Below are 25,287 nucleotides of genomic sequence, written 5' to 3'. Positions count from 1 at the left end.
ATTTATAGGTCATTCGACTGCTTTCACCTATCCCCTCTTCCCTCTCTCCGCTTCATTGATTTTTTAGTGGGAGCTGACCGTTTGGCGAGAGTTGGTCGTGTTCCGCTTGATTAGAGATTTCCATATGTTAGGGATATCTATGCTAACTTGACTAGATGCGTTGTTGGACAACATATATGCGGCTTCTTTGAATTTTCTCCTGAACCAGTGTTTCTCCTTGTGGATGATTTCAGCTTAGGCCCACTTGATGTTATGTTGATGAGTCCAGACATGCTCTGCTATTCCGGATTTGCTTGTTTCTCGTCGCTATGTGTGTTTCTTATGCTCGGCGATGCGAACTTACAAAGGCCTCTTAGTTTCACCGATATATGATTCTCCGCACTCGCAAGGTATCCGGTAAATGTAATTCTTGGAATCGCAGTCCGCGTTTGGTGGCCCGGTTTTTGTGAGACTGCTATGGATAGTGTTCCCAGATCTGATGCAGGTTCTGATGTTATACTCGGAAACAATCCTTCTCATCCTTTCCGACAATCCTCTGATGTAGAGAAGTACAAGTACTGGTTGTCGCCGCTTCTCTTCCTTGTGGAACTCTTGCTGTCTTCTAGCTGAAACCTGTTTCACCATTACTTTAGAGTAACCATTCCGTTGAAGGTCATTTTTGATGATGCCTAGTTCCTTTTCGAGACCTTCCTTTGTATTATAGAGCCCGAAAGCACGGTTTAGTAGAGTCTTGATGATTCCTCTTTTAGTCGATTGATGGTGGTTGGATTCCTGGTTCAGATACTGTCCCGTGTGAGTGGGTTTCCGATTTTCAGATGTTTCATATTTAGTGTCGGTCCTCTTCACCAATACGTCTAAGAATGGCAATTCGTTGTGAACTTCCTTCTCCATTGTGAAAGTGATGGAAGGACTTACGTTGTTGATGTGCTTCAGGAAAGTATCTAGTTCTGCATTCCCATGCTTCCATAATTTGAAGGTGTCGTCCACGTATCTTAACCAGACTCGGGGCTTCTTGTGAGCTTCTTCAATGGCCAGAGTTTTAAACCACAATCGCTGTGTGTACAATTAGCCTTAGCCGACCGGTGATAGATCAGCCTGTCGGCGTGTGTGCCAGGTCCCGTACTAACATGTGGTTCACTATTGGAATTTGGAAGACCGGTATAAAATCGGCCGTCCAAAATCGGTGTGTTACGCTAGTTGCACACACACACACCGATTTTGGACGGCCGACTTTGTACCGGTCGTCCAAATTCCAATAGTGAACCACATGTGGGAACGGGACCTGGCACACACGCCGACCGGTGATCGTCGCCGGTAAAATACCGGTGAGCAACCGTCCACTGCCACTGTATCGCCAGCAGTACTGGGAAGTGGTGGCGTACATGACTAAATACACTCTTGCATACTCACCGGTTTTTTACCGACCATTCCAGTCTCGAATGCTCGGTGAAATTGTAGTTACTACGCATTAACTTCGTTTTGGTAGTGCGTGCTAATTACGACAACAAAGCAACTGGTTGTTTGACCGATAAAAATCCGGTGAGTGTGCAAGCACCCGCTACCAATAAAATATCGGCCGATTTTATACTGGCCGTCCAAAATCGGTGTGTGTGCAACTAGCGTTATGGTTAACTAAAGTCATGTGGATTCAATACTAGTAGCACCATCTGTGTGCTAGCCTACGAATTTTCCAGTCCTATTAATACGTTAATGACCATTGTAGGTTTGTTTATAATCTGGATAAGACAACTGCTATTGTAAAACTTGGCTATGCCACTTTGGTCATTATTCAGATATTGAATATATAAACAAGGAAATTTTTGTGCTATCATTTTTGATTTGCAGAAAAATGCTGGAGTTTGAAAGTGAATGTAACCTGTATTTTGACGAGTATTTAGAATTACAATTCTTGATACTTCCTTCAGCTTATGGTAAATGCGATGTATACCTACAACTAGTGCCATCTTTTTAAGAGAGACTCAAACTTATTTCTATGATTTTGTCTTCAAAAAATATGTAGCTCTGTTTTAGCTTGGCAAGAGACATGTAGATGAAGAGCTGAAACCAAATCCATTATTTGAAACTGAGCGAGGAGTTGATATGATTTTTTTCTATACTATCATTATTGATTTGCATAAAAATGATAGACTTCGATAATGGATTTACTCTGTATTCTGAAGAGTATTTGGAATTTTAATTATTGAGACTTTTCTTATGGAGTATGGCAAATACACACATCGGAAAACTCTAGGGATATTTTTAAAAATGGCAATAATTTTTTTTTACATCGCTTTAGGGAAAAAAAAGTTGACGGGTGATTTCTAAACGAATGTAACTTACAACAAAATTTATTAAATGGTCAAAAATACTGAGTGCGCATATAAGCAAAACTAAAAAAAAATGATGGCTCTTCTTTGGCACCCCGAAAAAAAAATTATAATACAAAAAAAATTGGAATCAGTACAAAGTATGGCCTCCACGCTGGTTTATTACGGCCCTACATCTATCGTGCATCGACAAAATGAGATTGTCAATGTCTTGTTGAGGTACATTTACCCATTCAGCGATTAAAAGCTCTCTCAATTGAAACGTTGTGTGAATGTTCCCCATATGCGGAGTAATTCTTCGTTGAAGCATGTCCCACACATGCTCGATGAGATTCAGGTCAGGTGATTGTGCTGGCCATGGCAATACATCAACTCCTTCGTTGATGAGCCAGTCAGTCACTAGACGCGCGACATGTGGACGAGCATTATCGTTCATTGGGTGGAAGTTTTCACCAACAGCACCAGCAAACGCACGGACGATAGGTAGAAGAATGGTGTCGAGGTACTGTCGAGCTGTGAGGGAGCGATTTGGAAAAACGAGATCGGTTATGCCGCCGATCATGATTCCGCCCCATAGCATTACTGTACCACCTCTGTATGTCTGGACTTCCTGGACGTGTCTCAAACGTTCATTATTTCCAGGTCGTCTCCACAGTCTTACTCGACGAGAATCTGGATGAAATCCAAATCTGGATTCGTCTGTACAAAACTGTGGCCGAATCATTTGCATCCTAGTTTTGATGTTCTTGACACCACTCTAATCTTCTACCGCGATTGCGTCTCGACAAAGGTGGACATCTAAGTGCCCTTCTGTTGTGGAGATCTGCTTCATGCAGTCGATTTCTGACAGTATCACGACCAATGGTTACCTGGTGTGTCTGCTGCAACACGTTAACCAACTCATCTGCTGTGATTGTCAGTTGTCTTCTTGCGGTTAAGACCAAAAATCGGTCTTGAACTGCAGTTGTAGCGCGTCCTCGCCCTGGATGTTTTTCGGCTGGACTGTCAGTTTCACGGAAACGCCGCCACAATCGACTGATAACACTTTGGGAGATCCCCAAACGAAGAGCTACATCATTTTGTCGCATGCCACCTTGAAGAAGCCCTACAGCTCTATTCATCTCAGCCAATGGTAAGTGATGGCGTTCCATGTTGAAGCACAATATTTCCAGTTTAATTGCTGAGCAAGAACTGCATAGAATGTACAAACTCGACACTTTCAGATTATTCATTTTAGCCGAAAACCTACAGTTTGTAAAAAACTTGATAAAAGATTAGTTACCGTTTTTGCAGGCTTTGTTCAACCCATAGAAATCTACAGGGTGGTCGAGTGTACCAATTTAATCGAAATTAAACGACCTCATGCATTTATTTTTATGATATTTAGTATGTTATAAAAATATCCCTAGACTTTTCCGATGTGTGTATAATGATTTTTATGTGATCTATCCGACGCTAGAGTTTCATTAAATTTGATAGTGTACTTCACGGTATTATCTTCTATGAAACACTTCATTTCTATGATATAGTTAATTGAGTGTAGATGTTAAGTGTAGAAGTGTACGTTGTAATAAAAAGTAAACGGTAACTAGACCCCTACAACTACAACTAGGAAACATATCTACTATCTAACATGGTATTCTTTGCAACTACATCTACAGTCAAAATACATCCTTGTCATGCCACACATTAATGTAACCTGCAGGTATTTTCAGCAGATGTCGATCGACCAGATCTGTTGAACCTTCGGATTTGTCTCAACGAAGGAAGCCAACCCAATCGGGCTAAAGATCCAATATGACGCTTTTCGGTTTTAAAAAATTCAGGATCTTTTGCAGATGATAGAGATGATTGAAACCATCCCGTTTTTGCTACAGACCCTAACAAAACATAACTTTATAGAACATTGAAAAGTTAAAAAGTCGTACTTTCGAATATCAATACTTCGAATTGAAGGAGTTATATTTTTAAGAGTGATTCATTTTTGGGAAAGAAAGTTTTTGGCTTTCTATTACTCCATTTTGATACAAAAAACAAGTATGAGGGAATCTTCCAAGGAAAGGAAGGAAGTAATCAATTTTAAATAAGTAACTCTATACATGGATGTGTAGATCATGCAAAGAAATAACTTTCAGACACAAACTGGAAGAAAGTCCTCCTGAAACAGCTACTGTTAAGTAACTGAAAGTTACTTCTTTGCATGATCTACACATCCATGTATAGAGTTACTTATTTAAAATTGATTACTTCCTTCCTTTCCTTGGAAGGTTCCCTCATCCTTGTTTTTTGTATCAAGATGGAGTAGTAGAAAGCCAAAAACTTTCTCTCCCAAAAATCAATACTTCATTGTTGGAAATATCTGGATAATGAAAATCTTGGAAATATTAGTGAATGACTTTAGTCTTCAAGTTCCTCGATTGAAAGTGAAAATAGTTTTGTATTTTGAAGTTGTTTTCCACAAGCATAATAAATGAATCAGTCTGGCAAACTGTAACACATAATTTTGAGAACAAGTAGGGTGGAGTGGGGTAATTGCGTACCTGTTTTGACGAAATTCAACTTCTTCAGCCTCTAGTGGGGAGGGTATTATTCAGAATTTTATTTTTTTTATTTCATCTTTTAGCGGCGTTTCTCTAGATTACAAGTCACCCAAAGAATTTTAAAAAACTATGTTTTTCATGGTTGTATTGCTATTTTTTTAAAACCACCTCCGAAGTACACAATTGCCCCACAAGTTGGGGCAAATGTGTACGCCACATGGAAATCCTATACAATTCAGTTGTTTTGCTTTTGGGGCAAATGTGTACAAAAGAGCAGTTAAGGACAAACAATTCTGTATATGATTTTTTTACTTCCGAATTTTCCAGTGGAAGCTATGCACTTTTTTGTTGCCCACCTTCTGTCCTCTCTTAATTGGCACAGTTTACAAAGGTGAAAACAAAGTACAAAGCATAGGAGTAAAAGGTAAAAAACGTCTTTAATAGCAAAATTGAAAAGAAAATGTCAAAATTTGTATCTTGGAAGGTAAAAAAAAAAGGAATTATAGTGTGGCAAGTCCTGGCCAAAATGAGAATAGAAAATTTGAGTGAGACCTCCAGCAACTCTGCTAACCCATGTTGTAGGAGGAAAATTTAACTGGGAATATCAAAACACCTCTTCTTTCCACAGATGGCTCTGGAAGCTTGGTGACAATAGCATTGCCATCGATTTCGCTAATATCTTCAGAGTGAGGGTAAAAGAAAGTGTTTTCTACCTTCGATTACTGAAGTCTACGTTGAACCACTTCTAAGGTCTCTAGTTGTTAGACGTGTCAGCTTTGAAGCTATTTTCATAAACTGGAAAGCTTAGCTACACTAGAGTCTCCATCAGCCCACTCCTCAGATAGTGACATACTTCAAGGATTTTGTGACGTGGTGCAGAACTCTCCAGCTTTCGAAAAGACTATCGACTATTGTAGCCTACGTTGAACCGCTTCTGAGATCTTTAGTTGTTCGACGTGTCAGTTTTGCAGCTATTTCCATGAACTGGAAAGTCTAGCTACACTGAATTCTCCATCAGCCTACTCCTCAGGAAGTCAAAGATTTCAAGGATTTTGTGACTTGACACAGGAATCTCAATCTGCTTACTATCCAGCTTTCGAGAAAACCTTTTACTACTGAAGTCTACGTGGAACCTCTTCTACGGTCTTTAGTTGTTCGACGTGCCAGCTTTGAAGCTATTTTCATAAACTGGAAAGTCTAGCTACACTGATTTATCCATCATCCTACTCCTCAGGAAGTCACAGATTTCAAGGATTTTGTGACTTGACGCAGAAATCTCAATCTGCTTACTCTTCAGCTCTACAGAAAACCTTCGACTTTTGTAGCCTACTTTATACCTCTTCTACGGTCTCTAGTTGTTCGACGTGCCAGCTTTGTAGCTATTTCCATGAACTGGAAAGTCTAGCTACACTGAATTCTCCATCAGCCTACTCCTCAGGAAGTCAAAGATTTCAAAGATTTTGTGACTTGACGCAGGAATCACAATTTGCTTACTATCCAGCTTTCGAGAAAACCTTTTACTACTGAAGTCTACGTGGAACCTCTTCTACGGTCTCTAGTTGTTCGACGTACCAGCTTTGCAGCTATTTCCATGAACTGGAAAGTCTAGGTACACTGAATTCTCCATCAGCCTACTCCTCAGGAAGTCAAAGATTTCAAGGATTTTGTGACTTGACGCAGGAATCACAATTTGCTTACTATCCAGCTTTCGAGAAAACCTTTTACTACTGAAGTCTACGTGGAACCTCTTCTACGGTCTTTAGTTGTTCGACGTGCCAGCTTTGAAGCTATTTTCATAAACTGTAAAGTCTAGCTACAATGAATTCTACATCAGCCTACTCCTCAGGAAGTCAAAGATTTCAAGGATTTTGTGACTTGACGCAGGAATCACAATTTGCTTACTATCCAGCTTTCGAGAAAACCTTTTACTACTGAAGTCTACGTGGAACCTCTTCTACGGTCTTTAGTTGTTCGACGTGCCAGCTTTGTAGCTATTTCCATGAACTGGAAAGTCTAGCTACACTAAATTATCCATCAATCTACTCCTCTGGAAGTCACAGATTTCAAGGATTTTGTGACTTGACGCAGGAATCTCACTCTGCTTACTCTCCAGCTCTCGAGAAGACCCTCGACTTTTATAGCCTACTTCAACCTCTTCTACGGTCTCTAGTTGTTCGACGTGCCAGCTTTGCAGCTATTTCCATGAGCTGGAAAGTCTAGCTACACTGAATTCTCCATCAGCCTACTCCTCAGGAAGTTACAGATCTCAAGGATTTTGTGACTTGACGCAGGAATCTCAATCTGCTTACTCTCCAGCTCTCGAGAAGACCTTCGACTTTTGTAGTCTACTTTGAACCTCTTCTATGGTCTCTAGTTGTTCTACGTGCCAGCTTTGCAGCTATTTTCATGAACTGGAAAGTCTAGATACACTGAATTCTCCATCAGCCTACTCCTCAGGAAGTCACAGATCTCACGGATTTTGTGACTTGACTGAAGTCTACGTGGAACCTCTCCTACGGTCTCTAGTTGTTCGACGTGCCAGCTTTGCAGCTATTTTCATAAACTGGAAAGTCTAGCTACACTGATTTATCCATCAGTCTACTCCTCAGAAAGTCACAGATTTCAAGGATTTTGTGACTTGACGCAGGAATCTCAATCATGCTTACTCTCCAGCTTTCGAGAGGACCTTGGACTACTAAAGTCTACGTGAAACCTCTTCTACGGTCTCTAGTTGTTCGACATGCTAGCTTTGCAGTTATTTCCATGAACTGGAAAGTCTAGCTACATTGAATTCTCCATCAGTCTACTCCTCAGTAAGTCACCGACTTCAAGAATTTTGTGACTTGACGCGGGAATCTCAATCTGCGTACTCTCCAGCTTTCGACTGCGTGGAAGTCTGCGTAGAACCTCTTCTACGGTCATCTACGGACATTAAGGATTTTATGACTTGTCACAACAATAGGTGTGACACCCAAGTCAACTTGCCAGTGTTGGTGGTTAAACTAATCTACCGACAACTGCGGTAGCAGAAATTTGGGAAGCTATCCTGGAATGTCATCGGAAAACGAATCCACATGTTTCTAGAAATGATATGAAATCAAGAAAAGTTGATGCATCCAAGTTGCTGGAAAATAATTTTATTTTCCAGCAACTATTTATTTTATTTAAATAAATAGATAAGTACTATTCTGATCATTTCCATATTGAGTTCAATTCAGGAGCCACCGGTAGACATCTGTTTCAGCCTATTGGGCATCGTCAGTACCAGGCAGGCGGTCCTCGATTGAAAACAAAGTTTGAATGACAACGAAAAGTACTTGATGAAAATAACTGTGTAAATGCAAGCGAGACATAAGTGGAACCACCAATTGGTGTGACACCCAAGTCAACTTGCCAAGTTTTTATGTTAGTATTGGTGGTTTGACTTGACAACAAGGAGATTGCGGTTGCTGTATTTCTCGATATTGAAGGAGTATTTGACAAGGCACTACCTGAATCTATAGGATCAGCCCTGGCTGGGAAAGGCATAACTGGATGAATATATGCTATGCTGGTCACAGAACTGCACTAACACTACTCGAAACGAGGCCATTAGGTTCAGGGTCATCAGGGGCTGCCCTCAAGATGGAGTACTATCTCCCCTTCTGTGGTCACTCCTGCTTGATGCCCTCGTTAGAAGAGAAGTAGACCTACAAGCTTTTGCATATGACCTTGTCATCTTGGCAAGGTCCACGTCGGAAAGGATGGCGTGTAATATCCTCCAAAGTACGATTGATGTGGTTTACAGTTGGTGCCAGAGGGTGCAGCAAAACTGTGATAATCTCCTTCACCAGGAGAAGAAAGTTGGACGATCTAACGCCACTTTCCCCCAATGGTGAGGTTATTCCATTTGGAACGGAGGTGAAATATCTTGGCATTGTCCTTGATAAAAAACTCACCTGGAACGCTCATTTGGAAAAAGTTCTACACAAAGCCCTATGGACATGTCGAAGGATTTGTGGTTTAGGTCCCAAATAAATCCATTGAATATATGTGATGATTGTCAGACCAATGGTCACTTATGGGGCCATTGCCTGGTGGAAGAAGGCTTTACAGAAAACGACCCAGGCGAAGCTCTCTGGCTTACAAAGACAGGCTTGTTTGGCCATCAGTGATTGCATCAGTACCATACCATCAGATGCCATGGAGATCCTTCTAGAACTACCTTCTCTCCACAGTTTTCTGGAGAGAGACACTAAACAGTCAACTTGCCTTCCACAGTACTTTTTCTCGAATAGAGAGGATTGGATCCTCCGGGAGAAGGAAATTTCAAGAGCAGATAGTTGTTGGTTCACAGATGGATCAAAAACACCTTCCGGTTCTGGTGCAAGTGTTTTCAGTTGCAGACCCAGGACAGAGATATCAACTTGCCTGTGGACATATGCGACTTTATCTCAAACGGAAATCTAGGTAATCTTGGTAAAATCCAACCTCACACACAAGTCAATTAAAATTTTCTCGGAGAGTCATGCGGCGTTGAAAACTCTTGACTCCTACCGAGCAACGTCTAAATTGGTATCAAGCTGCTGACTTCTTTGCAAAGGAGGGTGCTACAAGTAGCTTCATCGGACCAAAAGCTCTCATTGGCTTTGATTTAGGTATTGCCAAAAAAACATTGAACACTTGAATGGCAAAAAGATTCAAATATTTCTGGCAGAATCTTCCAGGATTGGCTTACTCCAAGGCGTTCATTCACCCTTCGAACCTTGAAATCAAACAGTTGTTGGACTACAGTACAGATAAACTAATGTCTAACAGGCATTCTTACAGGTCACTGTCTTGTAAATCATTATACGCAGAGATTCGGACTGTCGCAAGACAGTATGTGTCACCTCTGTTTGGAAAATAATGAAACAGCGGAGCATATAATTTATGCCTGCCCCGCTGCAGACCGAATCAGGTGTTCAGAGTTTGGTAGAACCACACTTCTACATCTGACTTGGATGATCGTCCTCCATATGAACTAATCGGCTTCGTCGAGAAGCTGGGTTCATTTGGTCGAGTTTGAATAGGTGTGAGCCACAATAAACCCTTGCGGGTTGCGGTGGAGGGACGAATTGGTTCACTCAGCCTAACCTATCCAAAGAGTCTTTTTCATAATGCTTTTTGTGATTCGATTATATTTGTAGATATTCAGATTTTCAAAAACAATTTGAATTATTGGGAAAGAAAGTTTTTGGCTTTCTACTACTCCATCTGATACAAAAAAAAGGGATGAGAGAATCTTCCAAAGATTCATGAATGAAGTGTGTGAATTTTCTATAATGTTATCCAATTTGGTACTGAAGAGCCTTAGGGCACGTGTCTTAAGGCGAAACATCGGTGTATACCAGTGAGGGTGACAGTGTTCTATGTGAGTACAATTTATTACCATTCATTCAAAGTAGAACTCATGTGAATGATATCTGATTTTCATTCCACAACGAATGTTTGAAATACGAACTGAGTAGAGAAAAGTATCTTCTGTATAATTCAGTGTTCATATAGAAGTATGTGTTTCGAAAGAATTTTTTTCTTTCGTGTAATTAATTCAATGTTAATATGAAAGTAGCTGTTTCAGGAGGACTTTCTTTCAGTTTGTGTCTGAAAGTTACTTCTTTGCATGATCTACACATCCATGTATAGAGTTACTCATTTTCAAATTGATTACTTCCTTCCTTTCTTTGGAAGATTTTCTCATCCCTTTTTTTTGTATCAGATGGAGTAGTAGAAAGCCAAAAACTTTCTTTCCCAAAAATTAATCACTCCTAAAAACATAACCCCTTCAATTCAAATAAGATTTCTCTTGGCTAGGATTAAATCAAATAGATGAATGAATGTCATTACGATGTCATCGATGACATAAGCAGATCAAGCTTATTCCGTGACATTAAAAAATCGTAATTCATGAATGAAGTGTGTGAATTTTCTATAATGTTATCCAATTTGGTACTGAAGAGCCTTAGGGCAAGTGCCTTAAGGCGAAACATCGGTGTATACCAGTGAGGATGACAGTGTTCCATGTGAGTACAATTTATTACCATTCATTCCAATTAGAACTCATGTGAATGATATCTGATTCTTATTCCACAACGAATGTTTGAAATACAAACTGAGTAGAGAAAAGTATCTTCTGTATAATTCAGTGTTCATATAGAAGTATTTGTTTCGAAAGAATGTTTTTCTTTCGTGTAATTCAATGTTTATATGAAAGTAACTGTTTCAGGAGGACTTTTTTTCAGTTTGTGTCTGAAAGTTACTTCTTTGCATGATCTACACATCCATGTATAGAGTTACTTATTTTCAAATTGATTAGGTACTTCCTTTCTTTCTTTGGAAGATTCTGTCATCCCTTTTTTTGTATCAGATGGAGTAGTAGAAAGCCAAAAACTTTCATTCCCAAAAATTAATCACTCCCAAAAATATAACCCCTTCAATTCAATTTGAACTATCTCTCCGCCAACGACGTGACTGGCAAATTATAATATCTGGTTGTAAAAATTTTGAATTTGTTGTATGATCGATCTCAATCTAGAAAGGTTTTTGCACTTTACGATCAGAGTTTGAGCTGCCATGCTCAAAAAACCTACTTCTGAATTTGACGACTATTTAAAATTGTTTCGAAACGTTGCAAATGAGAGTTTTTATTATTTCACCTTCAATCTATGGAACGTGAAGACAAAGAAAAATAAAAAAGTCGCTTGTGTATAAAACACATCATGAAATGAATGAGTGAATGTCTATAAATTATATCATGTAACATATCTAGAACTCACCTAGAAATCTCTTTTCATAGTTGGAAGGACCTTGAGCTGCATTCAAATCTTGAATAAAGTTGTAGTCGATATTTTGATCATTTGGAGAAAAGTAATGCCCGTTTTCGTAGTGGTTATTCATTCTTTCCAGTTCGTTGAAAGGAATCTCAGAATTATAATAAATTTGAGATCCGCCATACCGTTTTCCTGAGGATAAAAGAGGAATGTAAAAAAGTAGAACAGCAAGTTATTTGAAAGGTAGTTGTGGATGCAGTCAACTGAAAGTGCCAGCAATAGCAGCAGTGCCAAAAATAAATATCACATTGAACATTACTGGTGTTTTTCCAACACCAAACCGTTATTTTAACACCTCGACACGTGTTTCGATCACCAAGTGATCATCTTCAAGAGGAAAATTGAACTAAATATACTCACAATGTTATCCTCATTTATACTATAGATACCTCTTTTAGGTACCTGCGTCTTGAGTGTCTTAATTTCACAATATTGCCTTGTCTACTAGTCTTAACTTGATTTTACAATGTGACCTTGTGTAATAGTCAGGTAAATCTAATAATTAAAACATTATTTCAACAAGCTATATAGTATACTATTAGGTACTTGTCCATCATCATTATTCATAATATCATTATGTTCACTTATGTCTACACACTCATAGGCTTCTAGATTCCTGTTGTTGTTAACTTGTTTAACTTATCTTAATGAACCAAAGTCAATGGAATGGTTTTGTTGCAAAATATGATGGGCGACTGCTTTTTTTAATAGATCTTTAATAGATCTGTAATAGATCTGTCCATAATATTTTGCATCGCAGTCCTTACATTTAATTTAAGGACTGCGATGCAAAATTTATCAAAATGAAGTATAAGGAACACTTAGCACACCTGAAATATTGAAGACCAGAAAAATCAGCAGTCGGCCATCATATTTTGCAAAAAAACCATTCCATACTTCATTAAAATTAGTGGTTTGAAACTCTGGCCACTGAAGAAGCCCACAAGAAGCCCCAAGTCTGGTTAAGATACGTGGACGACACCTTCAAACTATGGAACTATGGGAATGCAGAACTAGATACTTTCCTGAAGCACATCAACAACGTAAGTCCATCCATCACTTTCACAGTGGAGAAGGAAGTCCACAACGAATTGCCATTCTTAGACGTATTGGTGAAGAGGACCGACACTGAATGGGAAACATCTGTATATCGCAAACCCACTCACACAGGACAGTATCTGAACCAGAAATCCAACCACCATCAATCGACTAAGAGATGAATCATCAATACTCTACTAGACCGTGCTTTCGAGCCTGTAATACAAAGGAAGGTCTCGAAAAAGAAATAGGCATCAAAAATGACCTTCAACGGAATGGTTACTTCAGAGTCATGGTAGAACAGGCTTTAGCTAGAAGACAGCAAAAGCTCCACAAGGAATGTCGGGAAGGATAAGAATAATTGGGTCTAAATATAACATCAGAACCAGCTTCAGATCTGGGAACACTATCCGTAAAAGCACGAAATCCAGACCACCAAACGCGGACTGCGATTCCAAGAATTGCATTTTCCGGATACCCTGCGAATGCGGAGAATCATACATCGGTTAAACTAAAAGGCCATTGAAAGTTCACATTGCCGAGCACAAGAAATACACACAGCGAGGAGAAACCAGTAAATGAGTAATAGCGGAGCAAGTTTAGACTCATCAACATAACATCAAGTGGGCTCAAGCTGAAATCATACACAAGGAGGAACACTGGTTTAGAAGAGAATTCAAAGAAGCCGCATATGTGTTGTCCAATAATGCATTTATCCAAGCTAGCGTAGAGATACGCAACATATGGAAACCCCTAATCAAGCGGAACACGATCAACTCCCGCCAAACGGTCAGCTCCCGCTAAAACCATTGAAGAAGGGAAGAGAGGATAGGTGGAAGCACTCGAATGACCTATAAATAGTCAGATATCGGAGGGATAAGTCCAGTTATCACCCGAAGACGATTGCGGATACTAATAATCGAAACGTCGTGAAGTAATTTGGCTTGGAATCTTTCAATTTTTGATTTTCATTTCTTGTTGATAATTTGTTTAATTTTCATCTCGTGTTAATAGTTACATTTTTTTTTTGTTTGTTGCTTGCATTTTATTTCATTATAATTTCAGTTTTTTTCATTAATATAATTGTTATTTTTCAGCTAGTCTTTTCAATTTTATCTACAGATTTTTCCAGAGATCCAAACTAATGGAAAACATTGGCAACCACCTTCAAACAAACAAAATCCTCAATCTGTTGTGGAGCAGATAAGTCAAAGAAGATTCAGATTTAGATTCACATGTATGTATATAACAATTCTCACCTGGAATCATTCCCTCTCGAGCTAGTGCAGCTATATTTCTTTTGGCAGATGACTGTCGACTGTACAAGTCACCAGATTTTGCTAAACTGCTTAAGGATCTCTTTGTGTTGTAAGGGAAATTATAATTCTTCACCAGACTCCTCGCGAGGTAAGCATCCTGTTGCGGTTCCAGCATTTCCCTGTTTTGATGTAAGTCTCCATTTCTGGCTAAAGACTCGATACCTGAAATGGAACCTTCGTTGAAACTTTGAATATGTACAGGAGTATATCACATGTGTCATTTTTAGAAAATGCATAAATGTTGATTATTATGCCTTCTCAACGTTGGGGGTCCAGAATTCATGTGAAATTCATCAGAAATAATACATTACATATTGTTCACTTATTAAGTTCAAATATGAGTTACAGTCCTCGTAGTTCTGGTTCCCTTTCAGTGGAAGAGCTTCATGAAGCAAGAGCCGAGTCTATCCCTCTACGAAACCCTTCTTCACTTGGAAGGATCGATCGCAGCTTGAGAAATGGTTCTTATGCAGATTATTTGAAACATTTTCTTCCTTACGAATCAGTAGAGACTTGTCCTGAAAATCTAGGGAAGAAAATTGGATTGGATAATTTAGGAAACACATGCTACTTGAATAGCTTTTTACAAGTGCTGCTCATGACGAAGAATTTCAAGAACGAAGTTTTAATGATGAATGAGAACGGGAATGTTCCCTACTTATTCATCAAACTCAAACACTTGTTCATGCAGCTGCAGTTTCTGCAGAGGATTGTTCCGAATTCTTGGGGTTCTTGTTAAATACTCTTCGTGAGCAAAACAATAGCAAAATCAATACTCCTGATCGCTCTGGATTGAATGATTCCGTGCAGTCCATCTCGTCTTGTGTTTGTAAATCTTTTGCTGGAAAAATCCTTACTTGTTTACTTTGCAGTAAATGTTCAAGAGGTAGTGAAAACTTATGTGAATTTCTGAAAGTTCATCTAGCGTTTCCTCATATGACTAATAACCAGTCCGTGCAAAGTTTATTGTTGAATCATCTGAAAATGGAATTTTTACCAGGTGATGATCGACTGTAGTGCCAAACATGCGCCAAATTACCTGACTGTTATAAGGAAACAAGTATAGTTGATGCACCAGTCAATCTAATAATAACACTGATGATTTTCAAACAAGACTCAACCTCTAACGGAAGCAAGAAACTCTTTGGAAGGTTCGAAATAGATGAACATTTCAATCTAGCGGACCACTATTATAATATTCATGCAGTCATTGTTCACTATGGTTCTGGCGTTGAATTTGGTCATTATTACGCCTTGGTCAAAGACGAAACGGACTGGTTTAAGATTGACGATAGTCGTGTCACGAAGTGTTCTGGCGATGTATTGAATCTATTGGAGCCTCTGGAGATACCCTACATTTTGTTTTATGAGAGAAAGGACATTCGCAGATTAAGATCTTCAGATAATGTGGTGCTGCAGATTTTTCCGGGTTTTCCTGCAGCTGAAAAAGCAAATACGCTACTTGAATCAATGATGTCGCCCCGGAGCGCCAATTAATTTTTATTGTTGTTTTTTTTAATTTTATCGTTCTTTTATCACAGAATTCAAGGAAATAAATATTCATAATTTTCTTTTTTAACATTTAGTTCAATAGCAATACATACCTCAATGACCAGTAATAATTCAAATGTTTCAGTTTCTCTTCTTCTTTCAGAAATAACAAAATTGAACTTCATTAATGTGTTGGGTATTTCCCAACCCAAAAATCAGCCTGAAATAATTTTCGAAACTCTAGTTCCATAGGAAGTTGCAGAGCGTTATCAACGACAAGGATATTTTATGGTTAAACAAAAACAACTCGAAGGTATTCCCCGTATTCACGAAACTCCTACTCATCAAAATAACTCAAGAATGTGGCCGAATTGAAACAATTAATTTGAATTTGAATCATGAAACTAGTGATGATTCTGAAGAAATACTTCAAAATATAAATAACGGTTGTGATGGCAACTCCAAAAATTGAAACCTCCACAATTTGATAATTTGGAACACATACATAAAACAGTGCAAGATTGTGCCGATACTGCTGATCATGAGAAAGTTTGCAACCGACTTATCGAACTGTTTCATGAAATTGAAAAGTAACGATCCTCAAGCAATGAACATCAGCTGGAAATCGATAAAATGCATAATCCACGAGCAAAGACCAAATATTGCAAAAAGTGATCTGCTCGAAAGACCGGAAAGTAAAAATTGTATCCAAAGATACATGAGAAGACGCAGAAGAAAACGTCATAGCACCTACATCAAGATGGAGTAGTAGAAAGCCAAAAACTTTCTTTCTCAAAAATTAGTCACTACTAAAAATATTACCCTTTCAAATTAAACAACATCCTTTTTGGCTGGGATTTAAGCAAATAGGTGAATTAATGTCATTACGATGTCATCGATGACATAAGTAGATCAAACTTATTCCGTGACATGGAAAAATCGTAATTTATGAATGCTTATTTGAAATTTTTTCATTTAACTTTTCAGTTCAGTGTTCTTTAAAAGCGTGTTTTTTAGTTTTTTTTAAACAATATTTTTTCTTATGATGTTATTCAAGTGTCCTACGGCGAAATATCGATGTCTACAAGTGAGGATGACAGTGTTCCATGTAAGTTAAATTTTAACGCTTCATTCTGTATATTGTGTAGAAATCCTGTATGATTCAGTGTTCATGTAAAAGTATTTGTCTCGAAAGAATTTTTTTTCATGTAATTCAATTTTTATATGAAAATATTTGTTTCAGGAGGGCTTTTTCTTCCAGATTTGTGTCTGGAAGTTACTTCTTTGCATGATCTACACATCTATGTATATAGTAACTTCTTTTAAAATTAATTACTTTCTTCCTTTCTTTGGAAGATTCCCACATTTTTTTCTATATCAAGATGGAGAAGTAGAAAACCAAAAACTTTCTTTCCCAACAATATACATATTTTCAATTCCATTTCCTTTTCATTTATTACATATTGTTGAGTACAAAATATTGTATATTTATAGTATTTATATACTATTTATATACTATTATATTTATACTAAGCAAATGGATGCTTGTTTTATGACTATCCATGTGCCCAGTTTGGGTATTTGAAGTTATAATCGTACAAAACAGCTGAAACTATTAACATATTATATAGTGACCATCCCTATACATTTTATATGTATTGTGGGAAAATAAATATTATATTTTTTTTACCGTAGTGTGCGCTGGTCAGGCCCTATCCACCGAAGCCCCGATACATTCTGGAGGGCGCGCCAGCATTATCAACCAAAGACTACTCCCCACACCGTGGGGTAAGTGATCATTGGGTCCGAGAATCATGTGCCCTGAGTAGGCGCAGTGAGCCAAGAATGACAGCCTTCTGCATCTGTGCGGCTAAGATTTCTGCCTTAGTGCGGCAAGCCGGTATGATTTTGAGATTCGAGAGTAGAGAAGACATCATTCCACCAAGGACTCCAATAATCAGAACAACCATCTTGACAGAGTGATCTGGATAGAGTCTGCGGAGTTCGAAGAGAAAATCTCGATATTTTATCCGTTTTATCCTCCTCTTTTCTGATGATATTTATCTCGCCAGGAGCTGAAAACTCCACGACAAATATCGTCTTGGTCTAGTGGTCGAGGACTAGATCAGGCTTATTAACTTGCATGAGCCTGAGGGCGGGGAACGAATAGTTCCAATAAATTCGGCACTTCTCGTTCCCCACAACGGATTCAATATCCCTCGGAGCGTAGGGCAACACCGGTGTCTCGTCAATACCGTAAGAGTGCCGTAGATGGTAGTATAACACTCTTAGGGCCGCGTTATGTCGATGGATATAGGCCGAGACCGCATATGCTGGACATGCTGATAGCAAGTGCATTAGGGTCTCGGGCGCCTCGCGACAGGCCCTGCACCTTGCGTCAGGAACCTCTATACCCATCACGCGACCGCGGTAGACTAAGGTGTTGAAGAAACCATCCTGGCAAGCCATGATGAACCCCTCAGTTTCCGACTTCAGCCCACTCGACCTGAGGAAAGCGAAGGTCAGGCGCTTTAATAAGCCAAGGTCTCCAATGTTATTGAAGAAGACCCCATGCATTGGCTTATCCTTGTGTTTTTGCAGAAGTAAGGTGATCTCTGCGGCTTTTATCTGAGCTTTTTACTGAACAGGTTCCAACTCGGTGACAGAGTTGTGGTCACCTCGTTCAGTGTCGAAAACTATACCGAGTTCATCAGCTGCTCGGGCAGCTGCCCTAAAGAGAAATGCTCCAATTCCTGCTCTCTCATGGTCACGGACCATGCAGAGAAGGGGATCCGATCCCTGTTGTCGAGGGAAGTACAACCGTGGAACGGACGATTTGGGATGCAAACTCCTATTGAGATGCATCATTTTTCGGGTTTTTACGTCGGGTTGATACAGCTCCTCCTGAGTCCACTTCACTACTCCAAATGAGTAGAGTAAGATTGGAACGGCAAGCATATTTGTTGCAGCAACTTTGTTCTTCCCCGACAGTTCCGATGACCAGATCTGTCGAAGTTTGTGCTGATACTTGCCGCGGAGAGAGTTTTTCACTGCTGTTACCTCTTGTGAGTGGCGTTGTTCCACCACGAGGTAAGTATACATCTCTCCGGCATCCAGATGGTGTAAGATGCTTCCATCTACGAGCTGCACATCCTCTCCGTAGTCCCCGCATCGTCCTCTTTTGAGATGGACCATTGCACATTATTATTATTATTATTATTATCATTATGTGTATGTATTATGTTTTTTTCAAATAATTTCAATTGTTATTTCATTAGCGAAAGTAGTTGTTTGAAATATACTTTTTCTTTCGACTTATATTTGTAACGAACATTATAAATGATCTCAATAATTTGAATTTTCATTGATATTTCTGAATACGTCCTCCTTTTCATTTACCTTTAGGATGACATCAACAAAATTAATGGCAAATTTCCAACAAAACAACAACCAACAAATATGGTAACATACAGCTTGTCAAATATAGGAAGAGCTTTCTGAATACCGTTAAGGTACCGCCCACTTGATCTGCGTTCGTTGAAAGACAGTGAGAGTGAGAGAGAAAGAAGAGAGGAAGAAAGATTTCTCAAGTTTCTTCCTAGATTTGACTAGCTGTACATATTCGTATGCCAGACTCAACGATCACTCGTTATTCAAAATTTGAATAGACTGAAAATTACCTGAGGTTGAGACGTATATGAAATAATTTTATCATGCTTGTGATTCTTAGATTGGAGGTGATTTGTCACTATACACAATATGCCAAATTCAAAAGTTTTCAGTACGGATATCTGAGAAATGAAAAAGATATCAAAAAATATTCAAAATCCGTGTTGAACATTTGAATTATGTTTTGTTCCATTGCGTTGAAGTGAAGTAAACAAAAAGACAATTATTCTGCTACCCATAAAATTTATCGACCACATTCATCTACTTGAGGTTTTTCGCTCTACAGGAGACGCTACATTGATTATAATTGTGATCTTCAAAAATCTTTTCGTTTCTCTGATATGAAATGATTTCATTTAGCTTACCACGCTTTCGATCTTCTTTCCGAGTTGGCAGCTGCCCATTTTTTGCCAGATTTGCAATACTTCTTTTGTAGTTAGCATCCGCATCTTCTTCATCTGGTAATGTTTTTATATATCCTGCTCTTGCAAGAGCTTCTAAATTCCGCTTATGTTCCGGTAAATCATTATACTTGGCTAATGCAACGAGAGCTCTTTTGTTTTCATCTTCCTCCTGTTTTTCTGCCGCTTCCTCTAGTTTTTTCAGTAGTTCAATTTGCAAGGCTCTAACTTGTATGGAAGGATTATCTTGAGGATTGAGCAGAGTTCCCAATGTTTTCTCTATATCTATATCACACGACTTATCTGGTAACACCTTAAACAAAAAAAAAACATTTAATTATATAACAGTGTATTATTAATATTCATAGACTGTAATTTATTGAGTACCAGGTCAATTTCTGCCACATATGTTGGTATCCAATATAATTCACCTAACTGAGAACACATTATTATAGGGTACATCTAGGACTAGGAATCAGATATGGGAATGTAACACCTCATTATTCTTTACTCGCGTATGTTTGAATTTCTGAGAGTCACTTCTGTTATGAGGGTTGTTATTTCTTTGCGACCGGCGATTGATTGAAGAGAGTCTGTGAATATTTTCATTGATCTCGAAGATTAGGACGGAAGTACAGTTGAAAACAACATTGAAACAATTGAGCTATTCTCTAAAATATGTCATGAAACTGTTGGAGATTAACAACAAAAATGAATTTGAGCCACATTATATTTATACAGTGTGACCCATTTTTAATGGAAACACCCCCCTAAAATTTGAAGTTGTAAATCGATTTCAATAATTTTTTTTGTAAATGTCAAGTACTAAAAGGTCTACCTTGGGACAAAATTTGAAATGTTTATTGAAGTTTCAGGGCATACTACGATATTTTTTCATAGTCGAAAATCGGGATTTTTTATTAGCGATTTTTTTATTGAGAAAATCACTACGCCACTGGATTCAGAGTGCCTCTAAACAGGTGTGACCAAAATTTCATGAAAAAATATTCATTATTAACAAAGTTATGGCAACTCAAAAATTCGAAAACTCACACAGCTAACAGTCACAATGTATCATTTTTTTATGATTTCAACAATAAAGTGCCGCCAGATGAAAAAAAAACAAATAGCGTAAATATTTTTTAATGAAAATAACGGAATTACATTCACACAATTCATCTAACAATGAAGCAAAAAATTTCAATAAACGTAACTAATAACTAATTATTATTGAAATGTTTCGATTCAGTGCAACAAATAATTCTAACTCATATTCTAGTAGCCTCTACTAATCCACCACGTATTTCGATACATGTGTCGTAGCACTTACGAATGTTTCTGATTACGTCCCTTAGTTCTTGAGGGCTAATATATGCACATACCTGTCGAATTCTTGCACAAAGTTCATTTCTATCTCTTGAGCGGTTTTGTAAACCTTTTGTGTGAGAAGTCCCCAGAGAAAAGAATTCAAAACTGTGAGGTCTGGAGATCTGGGTGGCCACTCTATAAACAGACTACCACGGCCTATCCATCGATTTGGAAAATGTTCATTAAGCCATTGCCTCACAGCTCTGGCATAATGAATTGAACACCCATCTAAATGGACAATTAAATTTCATCGTTCATTAACTGGCAGCTCTTGAATAGCATCCCAAAACTCTGTGTTTGAAAATTCTAGAAACCTCTGCGCATTAATGTTTTCCTCAGAAAAAAAAGGACCAATAATTCATTCGTTCAATATCCCACACAAGACGTTGATTTTTTGGGAATACTGGCTTTTACAGTTTATTACCCAGTTAGGATTATCCGCTGCCCAATAGCGACAATTCTGTGATGACACTACTCCATTTGTAGTGAAAGTGGGTTCGTCTATATATAAAATATTTTTTAGGAAATTTCTATTGTGTAAACATTCCCCTTGGGCCCATAAACAATATTCCAGGCGTTTTGTTTCGTCACCTTCTAGAAGTGAATGTAAAAATTTTGGCTTGAAAGGTTTAATATTCTTCGCCTTGAGACATCTCCGAATAGTTTCTCGTGGAATATTCAAATCTAAAGTGGCATTCCTTATACTGGCATTAAGATTATTTCCGAAATAATCTAAAATGATTTGATCATTCCTGTTTCGTCTTTGTACAGGATTACTTTTTAACATCATTTTTGATACTGCACCAGTTTCATTGAATATTTTATTTATTTTATTTACCGTACCGCAGCTAATACGAGGACGATCTGGATGTCTCTCATTAAATACTATACAACCCTCTCTAGCATTTCTAACGTCATCTCCCGAAAGACGTACAATTTCAATTTTCTCTCTTACCCTCAATCTTGCAGCCATGACACAAAATAATTCGAAGAACTATAAGGTGAATATTGTTGACAATAGTACACTAAAATCTTTCACAACTAAGATTTAAATTGAAATATTAGTTCTTAGTTTCATTTTATTTGCGTGAAAACTTGAATGTAATTCCGTTATTTTCATTAAAAATATTTACCCTATTTGTTTTTCTTTTGCATCTGGCGGCACTTTATCGTTGAAATCATAAATATGAATGCAAGGATAATTTGATGTATTAATCACTTGAAAAAGCTAATGTTTAGCGAAACATGTTGTGATATATTTTTTCAATGAAGTTTGTGGAGATCAAATCGTTTAGGTATAGTTTGTGAAATTACTATGGATCTTCATCAAGTAACGGCCGAATCAATCAGAAAAAAAACAGTTAACTTGTATTCTGGATGACAATAAGAAAACAGAAATCATAGTAAAGACCGGAAAGTAAACAAGTAAGTTTATTTTCCGGTCAAGAAATTAACACTTCTTGGATTCAAAGTCGAATTTGATAAGCAGCATTGTTTCATCGAATCAAATAATGAAATTGTTGCTCAAGAAACGCTGGTTGGTAATTTATATAAACTAAATCTGTAGATGTTTTTGTAGCTCCATATCTCGATGAATATTTATTTTCCTGTTTCGTGGTATATTGATTTGAATTCATTTAATATACACTACAAGAAGAAGGTATTCCATTCATTTAATACAAAGTGCATTTTACCTCTATCAGAAAACAGAAAAAAACATTGATATAATAAATAAAATTGCTGTCGTTTAAATTTAAATGTTCGAATTGCCACCCACCTGCCTCTTGGCAGTAATTGAATCGAAACCGGCATTTCTCTTGAACATTCTGGATCTTGATACAAAAAAATGTGGGAATCTTCCAAAGAAAGGAAGGGAGCAATCAATTTTATAAGAAGTATACATAGATATGTAGATCATGCAAAGAAATAACTTTCAGATACAAACTGGAAGATATAGTCCCCCTGAAACAGCTACTTCTATACAAGCCATTGAATTATACAAGAGAATTTTTTTTTGAAACAAACACTTTTATGTGAACACACAATTATACGAAAAACACTTTTCTCTACTCACTTTGTATTCCAAACATTCGTTGTGGAATTGAATCAGATATAATTCACAGGATTTTTACACTCTATACTAAATGGAAGGTAAAAACTTCAGTTACATGGAACACTGTCATTCTCATAGGTAGACAGTGACGTTTCGCCGTAAGATACTTGCCTTAGGGCTCTTCAGTACTAATCTGGATAACATTATAAGAATAAATATTGTTTTAAAATCAAAAAAACACGCTTTTGAAGAACATCGAACTAAAAAGTTAAAAAGAAAAAATTTTAAATAAGCTTCAAACAATAACGAACGAAAAATAAAACACTAGTATTATTGTGAAAAAAGAATGGGCGCTAGATATACAAAAAATGTGGCACGCTTTTTTCACAATGATACTAGAATTTTTCGATCGTTTGTTTGAACGTGATTGACAATATTTCATGATGAATTTCACTAGTTCGGACTTCCATTGTCTAATGTAGGGGTCTCCAAACTACGGCCCGCGGGCCAAATCCGGCCCGCCAGTGTCATCAATCCGGCCCGAAACAGCCAATGATTTACTGTCATCAATCTGGCCCGCGCCAGCCAATGATTACCTAATTGTTGTTACTATTGCTGTGATAAGATGAAGAAGAAAACACAGAATGATAATTACTCGGTTTTATTTACTTGCAAGGTAAAAAAAACTTAACGACAGAAATGATGACAAAGAAAACTTAACTTGAGTATCTAAGTTTAAGCATATTGATAACTAGCAAATAAATCAAACGAATCACAGTAAAACAAAAACACTAATGAGATTTGTGTAATTGTGATTTTCCACCGACAATACTCTATAGTTGTGGATCAATTTTACTTGTACCAATTATCAAAAGAGATTTAAGATGCTCATCGGTTAATTGAGATCTGTAAACAGTCTTTGTGTACTTCATCTTGGAAAACGTTTCCTCACACAAGTGAGTAGTACCAAAAACAGAAAACAACCCACGAGCAAATTTATGCAAATTATCAAATTGTTCAAGTGGAAGACTCTTATAAAATTCCAACAAAGATGAATTTTGATATTTGTTCTTAAGTATTTCACTGCACCGTAAATCAATAATTTCCATTTGGACTTCCGGAGCCAGGGTTTCAATGTCAGAATCAAAAGGATTTTGAAAAAGCTTAATTTCATTCGCAATGACATCAAAATCTGAAAAACGAGTATCAAAATTTATCTTCAGAGCACTCAAAATTTCGATTGCAAAATTGACGGGAAATTCAGTGTGGCTGAATATTTCACATGTTTCAAAATGTGTGAAATATTTTTTAACGTAATTGCGATTGAAATAGTATTATTTTCTGCCAGAAGGATTTGATATTGGTGTATAAATCAGGGAGAAGCTGATTTTCTCCTTGCAATCTCAAATTCAGTTCGTTCATATGATTTGTCAAATCGACATAGAAGGCTAACTTCCACATCCATTCACTATTTTCTTAATCGGCAAAAGGGCGCTGCTTCTCTTTTAAAAAAATTTCGATCTCTGCTCGAAGTTCAAAAAAGCACTTAAGGACTTTTCCGCAACTAAGCCAGCGTAGGGCAGTATAAGTAAATCATTTTCTCCAATCTGTTGAATAAACTCGCGGAATTGTCGGTATTTCAGCCCAGTGGATCTGATGAAGTTAACAACTGATATGACTGGTTTTAGAACTTCAGACATATCCAAACATTTTCCGCACAAGTACTGTTGATGAATGATACAATGTAAGATGTAAAACAATGTGGTTTTGAACCACCATCATTTTCTACAGCCTTTGACACAAGTGCAACCACTCCTTTATTTTTACCATACATATTTTTGCCTCCATCAGTTGTTATAGATTTCAAATTTCTCCATCGAAGGTTCTTTTTATTGATGGCATTTTCAACTCCCTTAAAAATATCTGCCCCAGTTGTCGTGCCGTGAATACTATCAATATCAAGAAGTTCTTCATACACTTCATAGCTTTTATCTACTTCGCGAATAAAAATCAACACCTGAGCAGTATCTGACACATCCGTTGACTCATCCAATGCTAGAGTCCATTTTTGTCAGACAGTTGAGATGATATATTTTCTGCGATGTCTTGCACCCTCCGAGCCACGGTGTTTGCTGACAAACTGACACTTTTAAATAAATTTACCTTTTCGGGGCATATTTCTTCGGCTACTGCAATCAAGCATTCTTTTATCATTTCTCCATCGGTGAATGGT

General features: G+C 37.7%; 1 protein-coding gene across 2 annotated transcripts in view; it reads right to left on the bottom strand.

Moving 5' to 3' along the window:
- LOC111516564 (uncharacterized) overlaps positions 1 to 25,287 on the bottom strand; it is a 126,477-nt gene that overhangs the window by 7,332 nt on the left and 93,858 nt on the right. The window contains exons 7-10 of one of the 2 annotated variants that reach the window (XM_074184879.1): positions 19,598 to 19,946; positions 14,013 to 14,234; positions 11,662 to 11,847; positions 4,027 to 4,207 (exon numbers count right to left, since the gene is read on the bottom strand). In XM_074184879.1, coding sequence (XP_074040980.1) covers positions 4,027 to 4,207; positions 11,662 to 11,847; positions 14,013 to 14,234; positions 19,598 to 19,946 — 938 coding nt within the window. The remainder of the gene's footprint in view (positions 1 to 4,026; positions 4,208 to 11,661; positions 11,848 to 14,012; positions 14,235 to 19,597; positions 19,947 to 25,287) is intronic. The other variant, XM_074184880.1, reaches the window with a different exon arrangement.

This window comes from Leptinotarsa decemlineata, unplaced genomic scaffold (assembly GCF_025532065.1).
Source record: "Leptinotarsa decemlineata unplaced genomic scaffold, Ldec_3_MD MMD2_tig00026358_RagTag_RagTag, whole genome shotgun sequence".
Lineage (NCBI taxonomy): Eukaryota > Metazoa > Arthropoda > Insecta > Coleoptera > Chrysomelidae > Leptinotarsa > Leptinotarsa decemlineata.
The sequence above is the reverse complement of the archived record's forward strand: the minus strand, read 5'-3'. Positions and strand labels throughout refer to the sequence as shown.